This window comes from Dermacentor albipictus, chromosome 1 (genome assembly GCF_038994185.2).
Source record: "Dermacentor albipictus isolate Rhodes 1998 colony chromosome 1, USDA_Dalb.pri_finalv2, whole genome shotgun sequence".
Lineage (NCBI taxonomy): Eukaryota > Metazoa > Arthropoda > Arachnida > Ixodida > Ixodidae > Dermacentor > Dermacentor albipictus.
In genome coordinates, this window is record NC_091821.1 from 18,862,023 (window position 1) to 18,875,755 (window position 13,733).

At 46.0% G+C, this 13,733-nt stretch overlaps 1 protein-coding gene across 5 annotated transcripts in view; it reads right to left on the minus strand.

Annotated features, from left to right (window-relative positions):
- Window positions 1–290: 290 nt before the first annotated feature.
- Window positions 291–13,733, minus strand: part of LOC135909941 (uncharacterized) — a 128,230-nt gene continuing 114,787 nt past the window's right edge. For 3 of the 5 annotated variants that reach the window (XM_065441945.2, XM_065441944.2, XM_065441943.2), the window contains exon 4: window positions 291–883. In XM_065441945.2, coding sequence (XP_065298017.1) covers window positions 691–883 — 193 coding nt within the window. In that variant the 3' untranslated portion in view covers window positions 291–690. Of the gene's footprint in view, window positions 884–6,772; window positions 6,997–13,733 lie in introns of all 5 variants that reach the window. The other 2 variants (XM_070532161.1, XM_070532170.1) reach the window with 1 other exon arrangement.

The following is a 13,733-nucleotide window of genomic DNA, read 5'->3' on the forward strand; positions in this document are numbered from 1 at the left end:
TGCCCCAAATAAACCTTCAAAATGACGATTGAGTCATGGCTGTCTTAGTGCAGTTGCCACGGACTGCATGCTATGGCGTGAATTAGATTTCACATCAGTATACGTTAGAGCCTAGCGCCCGAAAATCACTTCTTGTCTGGCCTGGTACCCATGTAATGACGTAGGTTTGTCAACATCCCGTTGTAGCCTTTAAACTGATTAGGCTCTCTAACTGCTGTTACCATTAAATTAAAGGAAACAACAAAATGAGAATGAGAAACAAATTAGATGCATGCAGGGGGCTGATTTTATTTTGCTGCGTACCGTCGCACACCAAAGGTGTCTTCGCGGAGTCAACTCGGCAGCAGACTTGAATCATGATAAATTGCATTTAGATAACATAGAACACGAATACATTCATACCTATAGATTACATCAATCCCGTCCGTTACGTAAGAAATGAGCTGAAGCTCGCTCCCAACCGGGCTGCAGTTTCCCTACGCGGTCGTCCTATAGGAGTTGGAGCGCGGAGAGTAGCTCGTAGCGCTTCCAGAGGACATCTTCGGCGAGCCTCGGTAAAGGAGACCAGCAACGTGACGTCGGAGGGCTCGAAATTCTCTTCCACAAGTCGAGTGAACCCATGGCGAATAGAATCCCTGTGAATGTCGCTAGCCGCATGTGCGCCATCGAATGTGCTGTCACCTCCTCAGCTTAGACGAGACACCGCAGAGAATACAGCGCGGCCACCGGGCGTGCCTGCTTTCGTTCTGACGCAACAGCCAGGACAGGTTGCGGCCTAGAAGACGGCCAGCAAAAGTGCGATCCAGCACAAACCAACGGGCTCATCCTGGCAGCGTGGGGCGCCGTTCCGTGCCTACACCACCCTACTCCGGGCGGTGGCAGCCTGGCAGGACAAAAGATGCGGTTGTGTGTGACTGAGCCACGAAGCGAATCAGTGTCGCGAACTGCATCTGTTAACTGCGGCACACACAGGAAATATAGAAAAAAGTTAGAGCAGATTCAAAGCACAATGCGGCAGCGAACAGAATTTTGGGGGTATTCGTTTGTCTGAAGCCGCTGATGAAGCGGTAATTCAGTAGACTTCAGACTGCCTATCACTTTTTCAAGTCCTTTTAAACGAGTAAACAGAAGATATTTTCTTGAGCCCTTCCAGAGGTTTTTCTAAGAAGCTTTGCCCACGGAATAGTGAAGTGTTGAAACATTAAACAACGTATATTTAGAAGTTGAGGCGGGGCTCGTAATGCAGAGCAGCAGCATACACGGACATGAGTGTATGTGTACGACACTAGTAACTTCGAACAATCCCGCTTCTAACTGTGGAGGGTAATAAAAACCTATGTCTAATGCTTTTGGGAAGATGTAAGGCATTCACGATGGATAACATTTAGGTCTTGGAGAGGTTTGGGGACAGTATAACAGTTACTAGTAACTTTCGCATAGCGGTACCATGCCTCACCACAACATGGTTAAGCGAGATGGCCCACGCAAGCTTTGCGACATTCGCGTAGCGCGCATCATAATGATCGGGCACTGAGCGTGCCGAACGCCTAACCGACAATTAGTCATACATGAAATAGGAGCGAACCTAAAGATAACATCGAACGCGTAATGAATTGGAAGAAAAAAATCTAGGCGAGCAATTAGCAGGAAAATGGCAGTTACAACAATCATCTTAAGACTAGAAGTACGACAGTAACGAAAATTTACTTTGGGAACAGAGGGTACCATCTGTCCACATAACGATAACCAACAAAAAAGAAAAGGAAAAAGTAAAATAGGATGTCGAAAGCAACACAATGCAAAATTTGTGACGATAATACATGCGATGATAAATGATTTTATTTACGCACTGCAACTTCTACTTGTGAGGTAAATTTGGACAACGGTTCGATGGCGGTTATTGCAGGATCAAGTCTTTTCCATTCAGCTACTGTAAGGGGGAAGAATGAATACTTAAACGTGTCCTTGTTGCATGTGTATTCTGTTAACGTGTACACATGTTTGTTACGTGTTTTCTGAGCCTCAGAAAATGAAATGTACCTGGGGCGCTATAACGCAAAACTATTGCAATCTTTTTTGTTGCAATTCTGTAATCAGCCCTCCGTGATTGGTCAAAAACTTTTTTGAACCACCCCCCCCCCTTCACCTGTCTGTCACGCGACGTCACGAAAACCGCTATAGCTCCCCATCTGATATGACGTGTACACACTGATTATGCATGATCTGACCGAAAAGAAAAGAAAAATAGTTATTTCGGATTCGACGCCTTTTCGCCATTTTCGGGCTGCACCGATTTCACATGCCCGTCACGCGACATCACAAAACCGCAAGAACTCCCCGCGTCAAAGTGACATGTACGCGTGAAAGATGCATTAATATGCCGAACAAAACTGAATTTTGTTCTGAATAGTCGCAGGCTGCCCCGTTCCGAAAGGAATAAAAGATGGCTGCAGCCGATCACTCAGGCGCTGGCTTCTGGCACCAGCCGGACAGCATGGGTTTATTTGCGTATAACTCTTTTTGCGTGGCCGTGTAACGTTTTCGAGCACTTTCGGCGCGTTTACGACCTCATTCTACCAACTGTTCTTTGCTGAGGATTCGTCTTAGCGTCTATCTTAAGCTTCCATTGCATGCCGCCGCGATTTTCCACAAGCCACCACAAGCTAAGTAAGGGAGAGCAGACCAATCGCAGACGCCGGCACCACCCGACTTTCACTGCACTGGGTCAGCCCCATTGAAGCCCTCTCCACTTGAGCGTGCTCCTCGCCTCTTGTCAGCCAATTAGATAAGACAAGCCGCTAAGTGTAGGCAATGTTATTCCTTTTTCAAGCAAACAAAAGTGACCTCCTATGAACGAAGAGAGCGCTTGATTGGTCTGTTCAGACAACCCTGCGGGTGACCGCCCGGTGCTTGCGTCGGCGGTTACGCAAATCTGACGTACATCAGGAAAATGGAATAAAAACATATTGGAATAGTTTTGCGTTATATAGGGCCCTTGGACACATATATCTTATAGTTATTTTTTTAGAATCTGCAACAAGAACTTCAGGCGAGCGTGTTTTGCTCTGCATGGTAGATAGCATTTGCAATCCAGACTGCGTTAGAAAATTAGTAGGTGAGTCAGCGCGTTTATATTTGTAGTGCATGAACCTTATAGCCTTTCTTTATACTGCCTCTAATTTTGTTATGTCAGTCGTTGTATTAGGAAACCAGACTGTGTTTGCATATTCGAGAACCGGCCTAATGAAAGTTGTGCAGGCCAGTAGCTTCGTCGATGTCGTAGAGAGCGCAAGGCTTCTTTTGAGGAAGAATAGTTCACGTAATGCTCCTGCGGTGATATTCGAAATATGTTTATCCCAGCTGAGGTCTGAGGTTAATGTAACTCCCAGGTATTTACGTTGTTCAACTTTAGTTAGTGGTATGCCGTTAATCTCGCATGTAAACTTCACCCGCCGTGGTTGCTCAGTGGCTATGGTGTTGGGCTGCTGAGCACGAGGTCACGGGATCGAATCCCGGCCACGGCGGCCGCATTTCGATGGGGGCGAAATGCGAAAACACCCGTGTGCTTAGATTTAGGTGCACGTTAAAGAACCCCGGGTGGCCAAAATTTCCGGTGTCCTCCACTACGGCGTGCCTCATAATCAGAAAGTGGTTTTGGCACGTAAAACCCCAAATATTATTGTTATCGCATGTAAATTTAGATGGTCTTGTTTTCCTTGTTACGGTCATGGCCACATACTTTTTTACGTTGACATCTGCCAATTAGAGCACCTAATAGCTAGAGTGTTGAGGGATGTATTAAGTGCGATGTGGTTGCTATAATTAGTGAGTTCGCTATAAATAACGCAGTCGTCAGCGAAGCGTTTTATATTACATCCAATGCTAGCTGTGATGTCATTAATTTAGATTAGGAAGAGTAATGGCCCAAGAACTGAGCCTTGGTGAACTCTGGAAGTAACTGCGACAGTGTTAGATAGCATTTTTTCGTAGATTACAAATTGGGAACGATTGGCTAGAAATTCTCTTATGCAGGCTGAAAGGAGCCCTTTCTCAACAACACTTTCAACTTTAGCGATTAATTTGTTATGGCATACACAATCAAATACTTTAGATATTTCAAGTAAAGTCATGTCAGTCTGGCCTCGGTACTTGACAGTAAATGCAAGATCGTGAACTAGTTCTGTTAGTTGGGTTACTGTTGATAAACCACGGCGAAAGCCATTTTGGTAGAGAGACAAGAAGCCAATGCTCTCTAGAAAAACCCGTTATGTGCTTAAAGATTATGTGCTGTAGGCGCTTACAGGATGTACTAGTTAATGAAATGGGTCTAAAATGTGAAATTCTGCTGTGTCGCCTGATTTATGTATAGGTATTATCTTTGCAATTTTCCAGTCGTTCGGTAGTTGTGAAGTATTGAGTGATTTACGAAAAATTATGCGAAGGTATCTGCTGGACCATTCCGCATACCTTTTCAGAAAGTCTTTAGGTATGTTGTCAGGACCGCTACCTTTCTCAGGGTCAAAATTAAGCAGAAGATTAAGTAAGCCAGCGTCCGTAATGTCTAATTTGCCCATGCTTACACCCTGCCTGGTTAGAATGGGGGGAATAATGTTATTATCTGTAGTAAATACTGATCGAAAGAAAATGTTATAAGCGTTGGCTTTCTCAGTTTCTTCCTCTGGGCGTAAGTGGGACGCTTCTTTATCATTGGTGCGAAACTGCCTCCAGAATTTTTCGGGATTATTAGTAAGAAAGCTCGGTAACGTTACATTAAAATAATATTCTTTGGCACATTTGGCTGTAAGCTTGAATTCTGCGATGGCATTAGGCAGTTTCGTCAGCCTGGATTCACTTCCTCCTTTAATTTTTATTGTCCTACGCCATCTTTTCAGATGGCGCTTTGCCTGAATTACTTCTCAGGTTATTCAGGGATTATTTTTTGGCGGCCGCTTGGTTTTAGTAGGCACGTAGTTCATGACGCAGTAGAGGACGATAGATTTGAACATAAGCCAAAGGGAATTTACATCAACAGAGGCATTGGAACCCCTTTGGAAAAAAGGCTGGAACTCGTGATCAAGGTATATTAGTATGCTATTGTCATCAGCCTTTAGGAAGTCGGTTACTATGGACATACGAAAGTGTGCAGTAATACCAACAAGTGGTAACACAGATACTGGTACGTCATGATCTGATATGCCACGAATTACATCAGTTCGTACATGGTTATTATCGAAATGATGGCTGACAAGTATTAGGTGAAGAATGCTTTCAGTAGTTCCCACCGAACGCGTTGGACGTGAAACGACCTGATGAAGACTGAAGGTTAACATGAGATCAAATAGTGCATCTGAGGCGGCTGACGAGTAGTGCATGTCACTCCAATGAATGTCAGAAAGATTAAAATCACCCATAAGGGCGATGCGTGAACCATGGGCGTGACGTTGCATGTAGTCGTGAATGGCACTGATACACTCGTCACCCGAGTTTGGGCTCCGATAAACACACCCTAAGACAACGTTTTTACCTTCGCAAAGCAATTTACAAAATACCGCCTCAGCGTCTTTTATCTCAGGGAGAACGGAAAAAGCAAAACATTTTTTTTTTTAATAACGCCACTCCGCCACCACATGTGGGACGGTCTTTTCGCATAACGGAATAATTTGGCGGCGCGAACTCTTGATCAAGAATCTCGGACGTTAGCCACGTTGCTGTAATAGCTGCAACACTAGGTTCATAATCAATTATAAAGTTTTCAAGTGCCTGGGGTTTATTAAAGACGCTTTTAACATTTACTGTGAAAAGTTTTAGTTCGCGAATTTTGCGCCTCGGCGGGTTCCAACTCCGCTTTTGTCTTTTCCTGTGATGTTCGCTGCTTTGCCGGCACAGCAATTTTCTCACTCCCTTTATGAATCGTTTTTTTTTTTCAAGCGGCACTTTGTCATCCTGCTCGTTACTCCAAACCTACGGGCGATTGTTAATCTATAGTTTGTCGAAAACAAGCGAAACCTTTTCATACTTTTGCCGGTTTACCTTCGCGCTGTTCCAAAGTTTTCTTCTGATATCCCGCACGCGTTCTGAAAAGTCTTCTACAATAGATAGCTGAGTGTCCTTAAGTTTGTATCCTCTTTTCGGTATTGTATACTTATCTCTTGAATCTAGTAATTTGAAGATTATGGGCCGAATCTCGTTAGGTTCTGCTCACCCTATCCGATATACGGGTTCGATGGCTGCTGCTTTTAATTCCAGAAGGCCTTCGATAACTTCTTTTTTCACTGTGCGTTCCATTGTCAAGGGTGTCTCTCCAGTGGCTTCTGGTAGTCCGCATATTATCAAATTATAAAGTCTGCTACGATTCTCTAGATCATCGATTTTATTTTGCAGTGATATTATTACCGAATTCAGGCTTGCTATTTGCCCTTGACAACGATCGACGTTTTGTTCTAGGCTTGTCAACATGTTCAATTCCATATCGATTTCAGCTAGGTGGTTTTCCTTAATGTCTTTAATATCTGCGGCTATTTCCTTTAATTGTTGACTTACTTCGGGGCCGGGATTAGTTTCGACATCTCCGCCAAGTAATAGAAGCTTTAGAATAAGCACAGCATGTTCAAACACGATACCACACAGCCTTGGGCACGGCAGCACTAACAAGAATGGGTCACTAGAGCGGATATATTTTCCGTATCGCTTTCTCGCCTGAAAAATGAAGACAAACGGATTGTTAGGTGGCTGCATTGCTTGAGTGCGGTCGTGCCCAATGCTCTCGGCTTGCCTGTGATCGGCCTTTATAGGCGGGCTGGGGGGTGGCGCTGAGCACTGGTTGTGCGCCCAGCGATCTGCGCAGGTCGCCGATGAACGGTGCAGGACAGAATCCCATGACTGCATCAGCATGACACCCGGCACGTGGCTGTTGGTCGCATTGAAGATACTTGTTATGCCGGTCATTCCTGGTGGTTCAAGGCCCAGACTGGCGTGAAGCAGCAGTCCGAGAACGAGCTGAAGAATGAAGACAAACAGATTGTTAGGTGGCTGCATTCCTTGAATGCTGTCATGTCCAATCTCCTAGGGCGCACCGGTGCGGTTTGTCGAGGATGCTATAATATTTTGAGGTTTTACGTGCCAAAACTGCGATATGCGTTGTCTGTATCGCTGCATCTATGGCACCCATAGGAGAGAGACAGAGAGAAGAATGCAAGGAAAGCAGGAAGGTTAAGCAGAGGTAGTTCCGGTTGGCTACCCTGCACGGGGGGAAGGTTTAAGGGGGATAAAAGGAAAAAGATAGCGGAGGGAGGAGATAGAGAGACAGAGAGATGAGCACGAACAAAGCGCGTACACTATAGAGCAGTAGGGGGCGGCATTCTTAAAGTCTATCGTGAAGCCCCGTAGACCACAGGAAACTTAATAACGCGAGTAAGGCCTTCAACGCGGATGTTCTTATGGAGCACTGGCCTAAAGCTTTCAGTTCTGATAGTGGACGATTGTCCAACTGGTCGCATACTCTGCACATCACTTGTCTCTGGGCACTATATCGCGGGCAGACACAGATAATATGTGCGAGCGTCTCATCGATGTTCCATGTGTTCCACGTGGGGCTATTGACCATTCCAATGAGGAAAGCATACGATTTCGTAAAGGCAACGCCTAGCCACAGATCGTATAGCATGGTCTGTTCACGTCGTGGTAAATTAGGCGGGAGGTGCATCCATATATCCGGAGACAACGAACGCAAACGACACATGGTGAAAACATTCGAGACCCACGGGGACAAAGTACAACCACGGGACAGCAATCGCAGCCCAACCTGACCGTCTGTTCGCGAAAGCGGAATGAAGACTCGTTGACCACTTTCATGTGCAGATCGGGCGGCTTCATCGGCGTGGTCATTCCCGCTGATGTTACAGCGCCCTGGCAGCCATTAAAAGATTATGTTGTGAGCCTTGTCATGGATTTGATGATATATATGTCGAATTTCTGAGGCCAGTTGTTCATTGGATCCGTGGCGTATTGAGCTTCGTATGCACTGAAGGTCTGCCTTGGAGTCACTAAAGACCGTCCATTGTTTAGTGGTTCCTGATTGATGAAATTGAGTGCAGCACGGAGTGCCGCGAGTTCTGCATCCATCGATGTGGTCAAACATGAAGTTCCTAATTTGATTTCTTCAGATTTTGCCGGAATGATGACTGCAGCAGCAGAGCTGTTGAGTTTTACGGAACCATCTGTGTAAACATGTCGGAATCCGTGCACGTTGTGAATGTGTTCCAAAGTTGCTTGTTTCAAAGCTTGCAACGTCGCTCCGGCTTTCTTTCTGATGCCTCGAATTGTCAACTGCACTTGCGGCCGGTGCAGACACCAAAATGGGTCTGATAACCGTGTAGCAGGCGTAAATTGTGATGGCAAGTAGGACTGGTGCCTTACAATGCTTTTGGCAAAAGTTGAATGTGGCCTTTTTGCTGGCAAGCAAGCAAGATGGTGGGAGGGAATCCGAGTCAGGTGCCGGATGTGTGCTCTCAGGACATGTGTATCAATGTAGACTGTCAGAAGAGTGTCTCTAGCTATGGCCACTGTCGCAATCGATGACGTAGTTTTGGGGAGACCGAGACACGTTCTGAGTGCTTGTGCTTGCACGCTCTTGTGTTTGCGAATATTTGTAGTAAGTATTTTCTAGTACAGGTAAGCTGTACCGCAGGAAGCCCCAAGACAGTGCTTCATATAGTTGCAACATTTATGGTACTGTTGCGCCCCAGTACTTCCCGCCGAGAAACGCAAGGTCCACAATGGCGGCCAAACGCTTTGTCATGTACGAGATGTGAGGGCTACAAGACAAGTCTCTATCAACGATGACGCCAAGAAATCGGTGCATTCGTCTATATCATATAATTTGATCATTAATCCTCAAAGCATACGGGGCCATCGCTTTGCTAGTAAAAGCAACGAGGGCACATTTCTCAGCTGAAAGCTCCAGGCCTTGTCTTCTTAGGTATGTTGACACAGCCGTTGAAGCTTTCTGAAGTCGTGCGCGGACTTATACACGTGTCACGCGTGAAGCCCATATGCAAATGTCGTCTGCATATGCGGAGAGCTGAATGGTTTGGGGTAACGAATCAGTGAGACCGACGAACACCAGGTTGAAAACCCTAGGGCTGAGTACTCCGCCTTGCGGTACACCACAACTGGTATAGCTAGACGGCGTTGGTACGTCTTCAGTCAAAATAAAGAAAGATTTGTCACTATAATAGTTACCTATCCAGCGAAAAATGTGTCCACCAATCCCTACAGCTTCTGAGACGTCCAGAATTGCCTGATGGTTGACATTGTCGTACGCACCTTTAACATCAAGGAATGGGGCCTCAGTGATGCGTTTCAGATGTTTATATTGTTGTACATATGTTACAAGGTCGATACCGCTACCTATTGACGAGCGGTAGCATCGAAAACCAGCCATTACCTCTGGATAGGCGTTGTAAAATGTCAAGTACCATTCTAGACGTGTAAGAATCATTCTCTCCATTACCTTGCCGACACAGCTGGCCAGTGCTGTTGGACGGTAAGATGGCAATTTCAACAAGATTGGCCAGCCTTGAGGGGGGGAACATGCCGACTGGATTTCCACGTGGTAGGGACCAGGCCGTCACGCCATGATGCGTCGTATAGGCCAGGAAGGGCATGTCTGGCCTCTTGACCAAGGTTTGCAAGTGCAGGGTATGTGATGCCATCGGGTCCTGGTGACGAAGATCGCCTGCACCCAGCAAGTGCGGCCTCCAGTTCTTCGGTTGAGAAAGGAGCGTCCATACGAGGATCTCGGGAGCAAGGGGGGACAGCGGCAATAGGTGCGCAAAGTGAATACGTGAATGCCGGGCCCGTGATCCTTGCGCAGTAATCTTCGGCTACGTCGACTTCTCGGCGTCCTTGATGTGAGGCTGGAGATTTAAATGAACGGCGCTGTTGAGGAGCTGGTCGAAGTCCGTGGATTGTTCTCCAGACAACCGACAGAGGTTTACGCGGATCTAGAGACTCACAAAAGGATTTCCAGCGTTATTTTGCAGTACAGCCAGGCGACGCTGAATTTTCTTTTGAATGTATTTGGCCTCTCTAAGGTCGTAGACCAATTTAGTCCATCTGTACCGTCGCTCCGCTCGCCGGTGGATTGCACGGAGGCTCTGTATTTCCACATCAAAATCTGTGTATTTCTCAAATGGCCGAAATGAACGCATAGCATCCTGCATAGCCTTGGCGATCTCATATTCTAGTGTGGACGAAATGCCTTCGTGGCATGCGCCTTCCATAAGTGATCTAAACACGGGCCAATCTATTTGTTTAAAATTTGATGGAACAGATTTGGTTAGGCATTTTATCTTCACGTAGGTAGGAATGTGGTCGCTTCCATGGGTTTTTATATCTGTGAACCAATGGACGCAGCGAGTGAGGCATCGCGAAACAAAACCTAAGTTTAAACAACTACTGTAAGCCCGGCTGCCCAGACACGTGGGATTGCTATCATTTAGACAATAAAGTTCATGGTCGCAATCTAAAGAAACGATCGAGCTTTCTTCCTTTGGAATTAACCTTGTTGCTTCCTCAAAGTGAATGATGTGCGTTGAAGTCCCCAACAACAATTCATGGACCAGGAGTCGCCTATATAATGTCACTCAGTCTCTCTCTATCGAAACTAGTTGATTGAGAAAGGTAAGCGCCCACTAAAGTAAACGCAAGTTTCTTTTTTTTCACGGTCAAACAGACATACTGATTACTGTCATGTGGCCACACTGGATGAACAACGGGTCAGTTCACATCGTATGTAGATGATCACTTTGCTGATGTCATTACAAGTCGATGACACATAAGGTTCATAGCCTGAGATCCGGATGGGTTTCTGTGCGTTCGGTTTACAGACGACAATAATGGGAAATCGATTGGTGGAAACGTAATGGCGAAACTCAATACGGGATTTCAGTCCATGGGCATTCCATTGCATAATAGATGCTTCCTTGACTTCTCTGAAGAACGGCTGACGCGGTAGAGCCATTGTGCTTGCTACTCGAGGCTTGCAAGAACCGGATCCAGGCCGTCCAGCACTTGTAGTGCACCTCGAGCAGATGGCGTCTGCATGTCATTTATCAACACGCGAATGACTTTCATAAGAGATTTGATTATGGCGATTACTTGCTTGTCTTGGGGACCACGCACGTGATCTGTGCCCTCATTGATGCATTGGTAGACCACCGTCGATCTTTGTTGTGCTGGAGGACTTAATGTCGGAAGTGCAGGCCAGTCGTTTGCAGTAGACGTATTCACTGCGTCACCAGCCACCATGTTGTTAGCATGGGTGAGCGCCTTGGGAGCACCAGCTGAAGGAACTAGCGTCTGTCGTACGGCGGTATCAGTATTTCTAGTAGATGAAGATCGTCTGCGGTGACCGCGGACACGACGCCGTCGCACTTTGGCGGCAGCCTCTCTGTGAGTTGAGTTGTCTCTCACCATTTGTTTTAAGACTTTCTGCTCTGTCTTGTGTCTCGGGCAGTCATTCGACGAGGCTTCATGGGGACCAGAGCAATTGGCACACTTGAAGTGAGTCGCACAGCAAGCATAAGCGCTGTGCTGCTCAGAACATATTGGGTACACGGTCGAATTTTTGCATATGCCGCTGACATGCCTGATCTTCAATCAATTACGGCACTGAAGTGGTCTTGGAATGAACGGTCGCACTGGATGACGAAAAAATCCTACTTTCACGTGGGACGGCAAGCTACCTCCCTTGAAAGTTATCCTTACACAGCGTGATTCTCGTAGGCGACGGATTTCAATAATAGTTGCATCTGCTGTGGCGAGTTTGACCAAAATAGGCAAATCGTTGTCATTGATTGACTCAACGGCATCATAAATCACACCTGATGTAGTATCGCTGTCCTGTGGTATTATGGTGCGAACATTTATCTTGCCCAGCATTTTGACTGTACTCAAGGTATCGAATGCTGCTCTGTTCTTTACATCAACTGCGAGAATGTTCCTAGGGGTGTTAATTCTCATATCCGTAATCTCATTTGGAACAAGAGACTCCAGTGTGACAGATATGGCTTGCCTGTTTAGCCGATTCACGTCATCGGTCGGCGTTTGGGGCAAGAAGAGGATGGTATAAGCCGTGTCATTAGCCTTTGCCGCCACCCTCGTCCTTGTTGAAGACGAGGAAGCAGTGAGGATTCTACTCTTTCCTTTTTGCCTCACAACTGTCAAGTAGTCGCCGTCATCCGACAGATCTTCTGAAGCAGAGTATAGTACAGTAGGGTGTCCTCGTTGCCTGTGTCGCTCATCAGGTGATCGCGCTTCCTCGGAGCGCTTGACGCTGTGACGTCGGTCTCCTCCGGACGTCTAGCTGACTCCGCTTCCATCGCCGAAGGTCTCGGGAGCGGCGCCTCTCGAAAACACGCATAAATACTCGTAAAATGAGAGCAGTGGAAAACTGGGTTCCGCACAAGAGCCACTTTAGTCAAACGCACTGCCCTCAAGCTATTTTATAACCACGTTCTTCCGACCTTCAAAATCCTTCATTATACTAGTCGCTTCCTGGCAAAGATCGAGCACCGCAACACTCGCTGTCTAAACACTTTCTACAAGAGAAAATATTTTGTTGCGTAAGCATTCTTTGACGAGCGCCCCGGAAAATCTTGCCGTCTCGTGACACCTTATATCTGAAAAATAAATCCATAATTCGTCAGTTTAACAGATGTAATCATTATAACCGTGTAATAGTAGAGAATTGGTAGCGTTCAAAAAAAGAACAAAGAAATACTTCTGATCTGGATTCGAAGCATGGACCGCAGCGTGGCAGGTAGATGTCTGTTGGAACCAAACACAAGAAAAGGGTTAGGTCGCCATCGCCGCGTCGAGGTCGTAATAAAAGAAAAAGGAAAATAAAGAAGTGAACTCACGTAATCGTTATAACAGTGTCATAGTTTATTGGTAGTGATCGAAAAAAAAAACTTGTTGCGTCACCGTGGCCGCGTAAAGATCGTAACAAAAAAGCAAACTAAAGAAGTTAACACATTTAATTGTTATGAGATTATAATAGTAGATAACTATTAGCGCTAGAAAAAAAGCAAAGATACCGGTTACGTCGCTGTCGCCACATGAAGGTCGTAACAAGAAATGGCAATAAAAAAATAAAATAACATAAGAACTCTGGTGTGGCAAAAAAAAAGAAACAGGTTGTGGCGGCGTCCCGGCTGAGTTGATACGACATATCTGCAAAATAAATGCATTGTTGGTCCAGTTAACACATGTATTCCTTACAATAGTGGGATAGTAGATAATGAGTAACGATAGGTAGACACGCATAAACTAGCTAAGTGAGCAAGCAAAAGCGAAGTAGCAGCCGAGCCAAGAATGCTTGCGCATTAGTAGACAATTCTCCGAATTGTTGTAGCATTCATAAACATGAAATAAATAGAGATGTAGTGAAGCGAGTCGCTGTTTTTGTGCACACTTCCAATGGCGGATTGTGCGACTGCAGCCGACTTCATTGCGCCAAGGTTCACGGGATGCTGCTCGGCGAAACATGACAGCGACGCCAGATGAAGCTGTAGATCCAACCTTGCCGTCAAAATTATTCGTGCGTTAACAAGCTCATCATTGCTATTGCCTCCGTTGACGTTCGCGTCCATTTGCGTCCATTTGCGTTCGCGTCCTTCGAAGATCTCGTCGGTCGTCAGCCACGAAAACATTGTTACGTCGGCTTCAAA